This window comes from Temnothorax americanus, unplaced genomic scaffold, assembly GCF_048541705.1.
Source record: "Temnothorax americanus isolate GAGA-0224 unplaced genomic scaffold, ASM4854170v1 Scaffold8, whole genome shotgun sequence".
Classification (NCBI taxonomy): domain Eukaryota; kingdom Metazoa; phylum Arthropoda; class Insecta; order Hymenoptera; family Formicidae; genus Temnothorax; species Temnothorax americanus.
The window spans coordinates 2,392,027-2,405,667 of NW_027509802.1; the positions used below are offsets into that span (position 1 = coordinate 2,392,027).

The 13,641-nt window shown below is 41.5% G+C and overlaps 3 protein-coding genes across 9 annotated transcripts in view; 2 read left to right on the plus strand and 1 right to left on the minus strand.

The window, feature by feature from the left end:
* The window catches only part of LOC143907175 (uncharacterized), a 568,709-nt gene extending 565,916 nt beyond the window's left edge, over nucleotides 1-2,793 (plus strand). The window contains exon 12 of one of the 2 annotated variants that reach the window (XR_013259758.1): nucleotides 2,725-2,793. Coding sequence is in view for 1 of the 2 variants with exons in the window: in XM_077423768.1 (XP_077279894.1) it covers nucleotides 2,725-2,741 (17 nt within the window). In the remaining variant the exon portion in view is untranslated. The remainder of the gene's footprint in view (nucleotides 1-2,724) is intronic. The other variant, XM_077423768.1, reaches the window with a different exon arrangement.
* The window catches only part of LOC143907178 (uncharacterized), a 240,418-nt gene that overhangs the window by 187,470 nt on the left and 39,307 nt on the right, over nucleotides 1-13,641 (minus strand). The window lies entirely within an intron of this gene.
* Cut (homeobox protein, cut) overlaps nucleotides 8,558-13,641 on the plus strand; it is a 139,585-nt gene continuing 134,501 nt past the window's right edge. For 5 of the 6 annotated variants that reach the window (XM_077423734.1, XM_077423738.1, XM_077423736.1 and 2 more), the window contains exon 1: nucleotides 8,558-8,956. The gene's annotated coding sequence lies outside the window, so the exon portion shown is untranslated. The remainder of the gene's footprint in view (nucleotides 8,957-13,641) is intronic. The other variant, XM_077423739.1, reaches the window with a different exon arrangement.

The following is a 13,641-nucleotide window of genomic DNA, read 5'->3' on the forward strand; positions in this document are numbered from 1 at the left end:
TTCTGGAAATCAAGATCCAGGAAAATTGTGTGCAGGTAGCATACAGACGGTGATTCATTGGGCGGAAAAGCATTACTATCTAACTAGAAAAATGAATACAGTGCTTTTCGTAAACCTTGTTATAATAATGCCTAATTTCTCATTACACCATTCAATGACTATATCGATTTAAATGTATATTTCAGTCAAACTCTTAAATAAGTGAAACGGCGATTTTATAAGACATGAGAAACACAAAAGCGCTAATTGTTGTATAAAAATTCGCCGCATTTGCGAAAATAAAAAAAAAAGGGTGATTATTCGAGGTGATCGTTTAGAGGTAGATAGAAGTTGGCGTGAGTCAATATTCGGAGTCAATGTCCAAACGCAAAAGCCGAAATGTTTTCTTCACTTTCGAAACCGACACTTTTGCTCGTTGACCCGGATCAACTCTGGAAATCAAGATCGAGAAAAGTCGGGTGCAGGTAGTATAGAAGATGGTCGATTGTCCATTGTGCGAGTGGAAAAGCACGTATATCGGTGGAAAAGAAGTTACGTGTGTCGTGTACGGAAAACGATACGCATTCAGCGCCCGCCGGCGCTCTTCCTCGTCCACGGGGTGTCCTAGAATTGGAAACGTGAGACGACGGGCTCGTGGATACGACATACGTGACAGGTAGAAACACTCCGGCAACTGAGAAAAACCTCTTTCTTCCCCGGAGACGGCTAGACAGTGCATTCAATGCGATTGATCCGTACCATTTTTCACACCGATTGAAGAGCGCGTCAACAAATAAAGATATATACAGTATGCAATTCTATAATACTTTTGCAATCCTCAGATATTCTCGGTAAATACACAAGTTGTCATCGTATGTAATTTATGTAAGCTTATAGATATTTTAAAATAAATTTTTCTGCGCATAAAATAAAATATAATACGGATTTAAAATCTTAATAAAAAAAAAAAGAATTTTATCATGGAGATAATACTCAACTTGTTATTCTACAATCGCAGTGTCGCATGTCGTAACGATAAAGTTCTCGGACGCCTGACGTGTCAAGTTTCCACTTGAAAATCTCAAACTCAGGAGCGATCGGGAACACACAACGAGAATGAAAATACATTAGGATTTCCACAAAGGGAAAAAAGCGGGATTATTCGCCGTAGATCGGGCACAAAGGTATTAGCACTATTTGGCTCCCTTAATATATTATTTCTGCGTCGAGGACCTTCTCAGGCCCCCTCGTCCATAGCCTTTCAATAGACAGTCATATGCATACCTATGAGAAGACGAGACGAGAGGGTGAGGAGGACGTACCGATACCCGAATTTCTTTCGATCGACCGGTTGGGAGACGCTCGTCTCCGCCGCGAGTGTGTATACGCGGGATGCAAATTTCTCGGTATGCAAATCGTGCATCGGGAGGTATGCAAATGCTCGGAACATGTGCGCCCCGTTCTTTTTCGAACCCTTTTCCGCCCAGCACGCCGAAGATGATCGGGAACGCGCCTGATATTTGCATATCTTGGATATTTCCTCTCATTGTGTATCGGGACCATTGTACCGTGGGTTCCTCCGTTCCGGGATGGGACGCGCGGATTCTTACGTGCACGATGGATCCAAGCCATTAATCCGAATATCTCATTGAATCGAACCGGTGCTAGGATTGACAGATTGCCTCGAGTGTTCCCAGGATCGCAGTTTCCGGCTTCTTAATGTTTTCCCGACCGAGCGTGTGCTCGCAGATGTTTTCGCGCATCAATTAAATATAAAGCGTCCTTATATTTTTTCGCGTCGAAAAATTCGCGAGTAAAGTCATAAGGAAATATCATTTTTTAAGCTTTCATATATATATTTAATATAAGTATTTCTATTAATTACGGATGTGTGTGCAATCAATATAGATATGTTAATATCTATTGACTGAATTAATGCACTTGCGAAGTCTACAACAGACATGTCGAAGAAGTATACGTTGCTCAAAGTGTTAATGTGGATACGGTTGACAGTTGACTAATTGAAGATGCACCGAGCGAACGTAAAATAAGATAAAAGAAAATTTGGCGAACGTGAGAAAGGGGCGCGGTCGCCTTAGCATATCGAAATTACAACGTAATCGAGAGCATATCGAAATCAAGGGCCAGAGCACAGGGTATATTATACTCATAATACGATCGTACCGGCGATGTTATTGTCTGAAACCAGTCTGGAACGATCTCTTACTCTTTTGCATACCCGCTCCGCGATTCGTAATTATTGGTCCACGCGCATTGATTATTAAACAGCTTATTATACGCGTCTCGCTCTCTCGGTGTTTTCGACTCGGTGTCCTGTCTGAATATATGTCACTGCAATTGAGGGGACAGCCTAGAAAAACCGCCAGGTGCTTGCGAGTATGAAATCGATTTGAGTATAAGAAACATTGCGAGCGAAGGAGCAAGTTTCGCTCGCGAACCCCGAAACTCAACGGACGCGCATCTGGAATTTTTTCGCGATAGCATTTGCATATCGATCATCCGTACAATAAATCTGCACTGCTTGTTTGCCGTTTTGGATTTTACGCCTGACCGACTCGGAGATTGGAGTGCGATAACGTATCCAATGCTGCGAGTTGCATAATATGTAAAAACGCTATACTAGCTCGCTAAGTTATATACGTTCTTATCATCGCTTGCGTAAACAATACGTAAATGCGTGTACCGATAATAATGTATAACAGCGCTTGTTTACAACGTTTACAGCAACAGATTTCCGATGATGCATCATCCGTTGCCGCGCTCGGACACGCAATGTGCAACGATGCAGCGACACGGCAGTGACGGCGGCGGTGGCGACCGCGGTGGAGGCGCAGCGCGATCGTTTTGCAATGTTGCTGAAATAATTGCTCGAAAACGGTAGCGCGGCTAGTGCGGAGTTACGCGGGGGTTACGGCCGCCCGGGAGAGATAGATGCTAAATTCCTCTTTGCTCCGAATTAATCTCGGCCGGAATGTAACTCCCACACCCGACTACCCCATTGCCCCCGTGGACGTCGCGCCATGGTGTGGACTTTCATCACGAATGGCTTCTAGAAGGGATGCAATTGTCCGCATCGTCGAGCCGATGTGCATACGATGCACATTTTCGCATCGCCAACGAAAAAGAGAGAAAGAAGGAGGGGGGAGAGAGAGAGAGAGAGAGAGAGAGAGAGAGAGAGAGAGAGAGAGAGAGAGAGAGAGAGAGAGAGAGAAAGAGAGACGAGTACAGACATATATTAGTGTCGCGCTTCGATCTAATCATTCATTTGTGTTCTCCGTGCATAGCATTGTATAACGATTGTATAACGCGTATCAAGTCGGGCCAAACGTGTTGTTTGCGCTGTAATTATTTTATGTTGCGCAATGCGATCGTTTATTGCCGGCACTCGTTGTTTGGGGAATACATTGCGACGCGGCGTGAACACGTGTACTACTCGGCGGTTTGATAAATACTCGATCGGAAAGACGTACGTCTCGCCAATGGCGCAACGTTCACCGAGTCGTCCTTATACGTTGCATGTCATATAAGTCGTCTATGCGATAGTTACGTAACCACGCTGATAGCGATCGTTTTAAGATATTAGTCGCGTTTTACGTTTGAATGTCTTGTGGCGGAACCGTTGAGATTGTAACTTGAGATAAGACACATTCGCAAAAGTAATGCGTTACGCTAACAGTTTTAATGTATTATTAGATGTATTATTAGAATTTTAAGATATAAACCGCTGATTATATTCCTCTAAACATGACTGCGTTAGTAAATTTTATGAAATATTTTTCACAATAGAAATATTCCTCTTGGGAAATATAATATCATTCTTTATATTATTTATAACGCCTGACATTATATATAGATACGTATATTTGCTACATAATCTGTCTTTGCACGCGGTATAATTTTCTTCAACGGATTATCTCAGGCGCTAACTCATACGTGCGCGTATGCAAAGTAATCTTTTTAATTATGCAGGGAGATGGAACTCAGCATTAAGTCCATGACGAGAAATCTTAATGACAATCGTCGAATAAGTCGCCGATTGGGCGCGGTGTTCCTGCTATTTTCTGGGGCAATGAAGGACCAGAGCCTGATTCGCCATATGCAAATATAAAATCGTCGAATAACAATCCTGCCTATGTTTATTAATAGTATGACTGCTTTTTCCCATCGTGTAGACTGTTGGTCGCTCGAACGAACCGGCTAGACGACTCTATGAACCCCTTTGCGAATTATTTCAAGACAGTCCTGATCGATTTTTAGCATTTGGTCAGAATATCTTCGAATAAGTTGCAAGCGAACAGAATTATAATGCAAAAATTATTCAGAAACATTAATTAAATAATTATTGTTTAACTGATCTATTGTGTCAATAACTCTAAAATAATTACTATTATTGCTTTCAATAATTTGAGGTTTTTGTTAAAAATTTGTAATAAATTTCGAGGTAAATTAAAATTTCCGGTTGATTAATACAATCGCCGAACGGTAATATTCGATCACACATACACACAATTGCAGATAGCATATAATGGCGCGTTATATATATATATATACATTCGCGAATATGTTCAGCTAATGAATTATATTTCCGTCATACAATAACACGTATAGAACTTAAACACGATCTTTTAAGAAATGTCTTAATTAATCCTCAGAAGCGTTTATAGCAAATTACTTCTTGCTGCGGTAATTAGGCAAAATTACAACGTTCACGTTGCACAATAAAGTAGAACAGACGGCATGAGAACTACGTTGATGCAAGAACGACCGCTTTAGTTTTGCTTATCATTTGCTGCGTGGAAACAAAATCTTATGCTCAAAGCATGCCTTAATCGAAAAATAACGCATTCTTCAAGACTTTTCAAATGATTGAAATAAGCATGTAAATAATTGATTCATAGATTACTATACCTATTCGTGTCCATTCATAATCGTGTTGCTGCTTAGCTATTAAAATGATAAATATATATAATATTCTAAAAATAACCAATTGATATTCTTGATTCAGCAGAGGATAATTAAAATCCAATAAATCTTAATGTAATATTAAGTATATCTGTGTGTTTTTTTTCTAATTTAACATCAATCAACGTTGATGTTGATTGATTTTTTGGAAAGTCGTAATTCTCAAAATATAGAGGTTGCGTTTTGTACACAGGAAACAATAATGTACTTTTGTATCGACAAATTATATCGCCGATGTATATTCCAAAATTTCTTCGCATTGTTGAAGGAAATTGACACGCAATTGCGTGCCTGTTGCGTGCGTTCGTTTGTTTATCACGCGTATGCGTGGCAAGTTTTATAAATACGCACTGTAAGCACTTTAAGAAATTTTGACGTCTTTGTTAGTCTCGATTATCGTATAACAATAAGTAAAATGAATTAAAATGTTTCAGGAGATAGCTGTCACATATGAAGATGTAAGCACCTTTAAACGTTTAAATTCGTCACGATATAAATAAATATTAGAATACTTTATCGTTATTTACTTTTACTTAATTATAATAAACAATAGTTATATTATTCGCATACCGCAGATGAGTTTCCGAAAGTCATTCGGCGTTAAACATTTTTCAATACGTCAACATATTTATTATCGCAGGTTCGATACTCCCGTTTATTATTATGTATTATATACAGCGATTACGCGAAATTCCGAGAATTATGGTGCGCTATCATATGTAATCGACTATTCCTTGTATGACTCGACCCGAGTGTTGAGTGTCGCCACGTACGGCGAAATACGATCCTCTGGACGTTCCTGGCCTACATTGCCACTCATTATGTGATCGAAAGTGAACGCTTAACCCTCGCCTCAGGAGGACAATATTGAACAATAGATTGTAGAACCGACGTATGTTATACGTCACTCAGTGTCGGGTGTAAATCACCAATGGCATGTATAGCGATCTCAATTTGCAAATTATATAAAAATCGCAAATTTTTTCACGTTTTTCAACAGAAAAAAAAGAATTCTACTTAATATTTGCAATTACTACTTTATAACATTATGCATAACCGTTGCAGAGAGGTAATTTATTAGCACGGTTGTTTAGAGTTATATATTGCAAGCATAATTCAACGATCAAGATGACACGTTTGATCTATTCGCTCGGCGCTATAGACAGTACATTCTTCTTCGTGAAATTGCGATGAGCGTAAGAACTGGGAAGAGTAATGCCGTTCCAGTCGTTTGAGGGTTTGAGGGTTTGTCTTACACGCGGCAACGTTTCTATGTGTACTTACAAAGCGAAGTAATGTACAGCAGATGGTCATGGCCATCGCGAGGAACCGAGATCTCGTTTCGTCAGATCCTCGGAATTATGTTTGATTAGTATCAAGCGCGGAAATAATTTAGAAGCGGTTTTAATGCTTCTCGGGGAATCACACATCCGTCTTTTTATGATAAAATCAGAAACGACGTTAATTCTTAATGTTTGATAACGTTAATGTTTAATAACATGAATTGTATTATTTTTTAAGATTTCGTACATTTGCTACGAATATAAATTTTTTACGATATATAACTTAATAAGTTTTATATTTGTTGCATAGCAAAGATTAATTAAAAATAATTTATTATATTAATTAGAAAATAAACATTTTATATGAAAAATTTCTTTCATAATGAGAAGGCTGCATAATTTCAAAGACTAAAAAATTTCAAGATTTTTACTTCATATTGTCGGTTACAACTCATAATAGAACACGATGAATTAACGAGGAAACGGAATTAATGAGAATAATTCCGAGGTATAATTAATGAGAATCGATTGTAGAAACAATTCCCGGAGAAGAGATTGCGACAATGCTGGCAGGAATTTTTAAAGAGTGTGCTGCACATTGTCGGCCGCGACTCTCAGGATGAAAGCCCCCATTCAGTTGCTAACATTCGTTCAAGTGCACCTTTCTGAAAGCTGTTTCCAAGAGTGCGTATATTTTAAGTATACATGTTACGTTATATGTATCCTGCGATCACTATGCAACGTCCGAATCAGACTGGTAATAAATAGTAATAAAATAAAAGAAGCATCAAAAATAGTTAAGTAATTAGCCATAATAATAATTGTTTTCTAAGAACGATGACAATTAAACACGTAAGATAAAATGAGCGAAAATGTGTGATTAAATGTTACTACAGAATTATAGAAAAATTCTATTTGTCGCACATTCAATTCCGTCGATTCACTATTATTGAATCATAAACAATTTTTGTGAAAAAAAATATTGCTAAGGTAACACGGTGAGAGAGATGCCAATCTCGAATTGACACTATCTCGAATGGAACGTCGCTGCGGTACGAGTTGCGAAAGTGCATATACAAGCTTTTCGGGTGAGGATGAGAAGCGAAGTAAAGATAAGGGTAGAAAAACGTCGAGCTGTGTGTGATCGTCCAGAAGCGACGGCGGTGGGGGAACGAGGGGGTTAGAACCTGCGCCTAAGATCACCCCTTCCGAGCGCATGCTCATGCACCTTTTCCCACCCTGTCGCCGTGCTTTGACTCCCGATCGGAAAGAAGACCTGAGAGCCGAACTATCAGTTTTCCTTATTTTCTCGACTTCTTCCCGCTTGGATTTCAAGCACATCCACTCCGAAATACGTTTCTCGATGTAAACTTGGAATTAACATCGCAAGATACATATCAACGTTTCCGTTTTAAAATATCTGTATTAAGACCGTTTACTTTAATGATTCGACCTGTTTCACGATATATTGTTTTATCTTGGAACGTTGTTTTCAAGTCTATTTAACCTTGTTATTAATCGTAGATATTATCTGTTATTAAATTAAAATTGCAGAAATGAGTCTATATATAGATTTAGATTTTTACAAGCCCGTTTTGTATAATTCCCGAGTAAGAAACTCTTTTTAAGAATAGTATAGTATAATATAAATTCCAGCAGAGAAGAGCACTATAAATCTAATTTCCATAGAAAGAGAAAAGCGGAAGTAATTCGGCGATTATAATTATAATCGATTTTCAATTAGAAGTCTCCGTAATCGCACGTTCGTCCATCGCAGCTGATCAGAAACCTCGTTTTAACTGGAACATCTTCAGCGTAGCGCAACCCTTCTTTCCGATCAGCCCGTTGAAGTCACCGATACTTCCGATACCTGATATATAGTGAACCGTCCCTCGGCGTTGCGGTCCGTGTCCTCGTGGCTGTGGATGGAAGGGATGCTCGGCATATGGGTGGGGGTAGCCACCCTCGCGTTCCAGCAGCCTGGTTTCCATCGGTTCGCGTTACGCGGCGCCACCGTACGGCCCGCGCCGAAGCAGTCTCCCGTCCCCGAGCTGATTAAGTCTTGTCCAACCTCGATGCGTTCGCGTACCCCCTATCGCTCACCCTGGATTCATCCTCGGGGGCACATCGGTGACGGTCGAACAGGCACGTCGACCGTTCGCGGGACACCCGCGACGATTCGCGACGGACTGCCCCGGCTAGTTGATGACGACCCGCCGACGCGCTTCGAGACCGAGGCGGACAATTCTTTCGCCGGGGTGGAAAAGTGCGTGGCCGGAGGGATGACTGCGAGGGCTGCAGGCACCGAGCGCTCGAGTTAGTCTCGGCCAGAACACAGGCCCAGCAGGACCATCGCACACGCACACTAGGCGCGTGGAGTGCGTGGATCGAATAGGCCGACACGACGCTTCACGCGCCGGATCATCGGGCGAGTGCAGGCAGTGGTGCTTCGGTGTAAGGTGTGCTCTCCTCGCCCGACCCCATTTACGCTCGAGGACACTCGCGCGAGCAAGGAGGCGTTCCCCCCGAACACTGCTGACTCCGGAGAGTTTATTTCATTTTCTTTCACCTGCTTCGCGCGCGGATTTCCTTTCTCTCTTCGCGCTCCGACACCGCGGACGACCGCGAAGATCATCAGGGGAACGTTTCCGAGGGAAGACGACGTCGAAGAGTGACCTACGGAGAACGGCGGAAAGACTGTGTTGCAGCAGGTGATTGTCAACGGCGATTTGTGATTGTGTACTTGTGACAATCTTCAGCTGTGATAAAGTTTCCCCCCTTCCTACCCCCCCCCCGAGAGATTTCGTGATGATCCAAGTTGACGCGGGTGATTTGCACGTATAGGGGCTATACGCGAATAATCTTAAACAATTTTCTCTAGAGATGGTTATTGTATCAATGGACATGATAGGTGCATTTGAAATAATTTCGATTCAAGGAGTATAAAATAATAATATTGCAAATAAATAACCGCGTTTTATTCTCAAAATTTTAATTCGAACTTGCAATTTCTTACGTCGAGTCATCTTCAAATATAAAAAGATTTTTCTTTTTAGACTTCTAATATATTAAAATAACAAATTGGAAGTATTAAAATAGTAGATTGGAGCAAAGCGATATCCATTTGAGATTTTTATAATAAATGCATTTAGAACCCAAAAAGCATATTTGCTTTATCAAAATTGTGTAAAATACGTACAATCAGTATTGTGAGTATTTCACCTATATATTTCTGCATTTAATTTTAATTAAATATTTCTTTCTCATAAAATATTATCTTTATAGTCGAGCAGATTTAAAGGAAATAATTTATAATCTACAAAAAGTCGCGTTACAATAGTGATGTGTCAGAAAGACTAGATTCGCACGATTCTAGTATTTTCGCATCGACTGAAAGGTGGTGCGCTGATACGATAAATGCATTCTCGATCAACACTATTTTTGTGCGATGAGATTTTCTATCTCGCTAAAAGTCTCCCCCCGTGAATACGTCACACACGTGCAGGCATTCTTTCGGATTATCTGAAAGTCGAAACGGTACCAGCGTGAACGTGACCATCAGACGGATTCCAGGTCGTCTCGGGCGCATTACGTACCTTTATCTCGAGCGGTCAACCAACTTGCTTCACGGCTCGGGAAGGAGAGTGAGAAACGCGATTCGAGTGGCTCTCTGTCGGAGAACTCGAGACCCGGTTGATAGCACTTAGCTGACTATTATAATTCGCGCGAGTTTCAGATCGGCAAACACGTAAACCTTAACGTCTCGAGTACGAGATCGTAAACTTCATTTGCGTTTCAACGCGCGGAACTGGCGTCAAGTGTGTTCACGAAACTCGTGATCGTTGACGCGAGATCATCATTAGTGAAAGAGAGAGAGAGAGAAAATTTCTCCGTGCCGTATCGCTGGTGAACTCCTCTACTTTAAGCGAATGCATCTCAAAGAGATTAGTGGGAACCTAAGGTGCGACGTCATGGTACGCATGTCGTGGAAAAAGGGAGACTCACGAAGGACTTTAATCGCGATCGATTCCGTGCCACACTTCTTCGACATCTTACGCGATCGTCGCGAGCCGCCACGAAACACTTCTTTCTTTTCTGTCTTCTGAAAATACGTAATTTTTTATGTCGAGAGCAGTACTCGCGCTCGAGTGTTGTCTCGAAAAATAATCACCGCGTTCATCCGCGGATCGAGTTCATTCCCTGGATCTCGTATATATCCCCCCATGTGTACCCCCCTCCAGCTCCCCTGCTCTTATCCGGTGTAAAAAAAGATTTCGCTTACTGTCGGACAAACAGACGGTTGAGTCTCATGTCGTTCCTACCGCGAGCGTGTCGCGCGACGACGTCCCTGAGCGCGGCTCTTGAACTTACGGTTCTCTCGTTCGTCGCGCATCCTTCGTGTGCCTCCGCGCAAAAGATATTGTTACAATCGCCGGGGAGTCTTCGAAGAGAATCGCGTTGCCCCACGAACACCAATGGCGGGGACAGGGCGGCGGAAGGGACTTTATCGTCGACCGGTATATTGAGTAGCGTGTGACCGTTGGAAGAAAGTGAGTCTCTCTGCTGCGAGCAGCGAAATTCCAAGACGACCGTGACGCACGACGTCTCTCGCGGTTCCGTTTTCGACAGGCCGGCACCCGGGGACTTTTTGTTGAAGCCGTTCCGTTCGTGCGCGATGTCGCAAACGTTCCCGCGACAAGGTAAAGAAATTCCGCCGATTAAACGAGGGCGCGTTTCGAATTCCTAGAGGTTTCATTTGAGTGACCTCAATGAGTATAGTTCCGACTCGACGCGGCGTTCGTCTCGACTCTCTTTGCCCTGCGCGATCAGTTCTTTCTTCCTCTAATAGAAAAAAAAAGAAACTCCGAACAATAGTAAAAGGTTTTATGCACGATTCTTTTGTTATATGCAGAAATAATCGGAAGGATTATAGCGTAACGATCGACTTCTCGCATATTCAGCGTTTCGTTATCTTCGAAGAAGAATGACTGCGAATTAAAAACACACGCACCCTTGACAGTCGCGCGACACGCGTATAAAAATCTGTGACGGACGGCAAAGGTAATTTGCATAAAGCGAAACGCGATCGAGAAACCGCGACTCGTAAGCGCGATGCAGCGGCGACGCGGAAAATGGCCGAGAAATTCGGTTTTTGTTCTCATCGATGGACGATGTAAATGCGAAATAAATCCGCGCTGGCTACGGGCGTACGTCTGGGAAATATGTAATTTAAACTCGAAATGATTTGTCGCAAGTGAGTTATTCCACGGTACATCGAAATCCGGGCGGCACGTCGCATATCAGGCGACGCATTAACTTGTCGTACTATTACGAGAACCGACCGCGGCCACACCCGCGTATATACGAGCAGTAAAATCGTCTCAACGGCATTGCAAAACGCGAGGGTGTATTCGTGCTTTTGGCCAATCGCCGAGCATCCACCCGCGGTCAAATACTTTTGGCCGGTAATTTTATCTTAATCGTAAATGTAAACGATCATCACGTGTCTGATTTCGTGCCAGTGTCCAACAAGTTTAAAATTTTTCAAAACGCGCAGAAATACCACGCGAATCAGCAGAAAAATAATAAACATCCATTAGGTATGCGTCCCCACGGTTTTTCGTCAAAACCGTTTTGCAATCCCGCTCTTTTAAATTACCGCTGATTTTCCTGATCAGTAATTCTAGTATAAATATAGAAAGTCGACATAATCTACAAAAAATATTTCTATTCAAAAATTAATATTTTCTGAGACAAATCTGACTGTGGAATATTCCATTTTAATATTAATTGTTGCAACGAGATATAATATAATTTTGCGATACAAAGGCTATTTTAAAGAACTTATCGAATAACAGACTAAAAGCGATATAGACTGTTCGGAATATGTCACTGGAAGTTCACGTTACTTTATTAAGTGCTGAGCAACGAACTGTCAGTCAAATTTATCTGCTCGTTTTCGATCAAGAATAACCATTTCGATTGTAATTCTAATTATCTGACAAACTTAATGCATACCTCTTCTCGGTATTATAATCAAATAAAAAGTCATTTTATTAAATCGTCTTACACGTCTCCTATATCTCTTTAGAATTCATTGTTACATTATGAATACAAAATTCTCAAATTTTTACGAAAATACCTATTATGTTAAATACGTACGCAACTATTGATTTAGAGATTACTTCTGTCAAGATTAATAATTTAACTATTTATATCGATGAAAAAAATTCATAAATATATCAGAAAGTTTAATTTATTGCTAGATTATTTTCTTCTTACAGATTTAATACGGAGTTACAAGCAGTGCCTCTATCAAAGTTATAAAAGCATATAACACGCAGATATATATGTAATTATAATCCCTATGCTAAATGCAGCTTGGAAATTCTCAATTTTGCTCCAAGGTACATTTCTACAAGAACATTTTATTTCTATTCAGGGTGTCTTTCGTTCTATTTAAAACTCGAGTCCACGCTCGTCGTTGGCGGTGCGAGTGTGCGCAAGTAGCGCATTTTGCGACCGCGTAATAACGTAGCCGTTTGTCCGGGCTGCTGGCTCTGCCAACAATGTATCCAAGTGTGGACAACGCATTATATTTCCAACCGTCGAAGACGCAAGACGCGAGGATTGGCTAATCTTGCACATCGCGAAACGCGTGTACGCGGATGCACACGCACGTCGCGCACGCCGGCCGGCGTTGACAAACTAATCCCTGCGCTATACCGGGTGATCGTAAAGTACGCGCTGACAAGTCGGCAGTCGTGTAGTATTTTCGTGGCTTAGTCGCGCCTGATAAATCTCGCGCGTTAGCCCCCGGCGAGCGCACAAACTGTCGTAACACCGCGTCACATTGGTCCCGAAAATTACAAGTTTATGAAATTTCTGCGGACTTCATGGCGCAATCAATACCTCTCGCGAATTCTCGTCGCCGTTGTGGCGAAACGCGTCTGAGCACTGAAAGTGATTTCGAAATAACACTTCGCGCGGAAATCGCACCAACGTGAGGATACATTGAGGTCTTGTCTTATTGGCGATCATTTTGCTAGGGATAATGATTTCATAATATTATATACGTCTATTAGTATATGATCAAACGCAATAGATTTCCTCCGTTAATAATTATAAATGACATCCTCCTCTCCGTGTCGCAACGATTTTCGATTATCACTTATCTTCTTGCATCGTTCGCGAATACGAATGAACGAGACGAATGATATCCGTTGTAGAATATGAAAACAGACATTGTCACATTAATAACAACCGGCTGAAATTCCTTGAGCTAAACAGCCGCGTTAGCCGTAGAAACCAATCCCAAACTGTTGACGGTATTGCGAATTAGCGCAGAATACTTAATCGTACGAAATCGATCATCACGCTGCAACTTTGTTGCGTT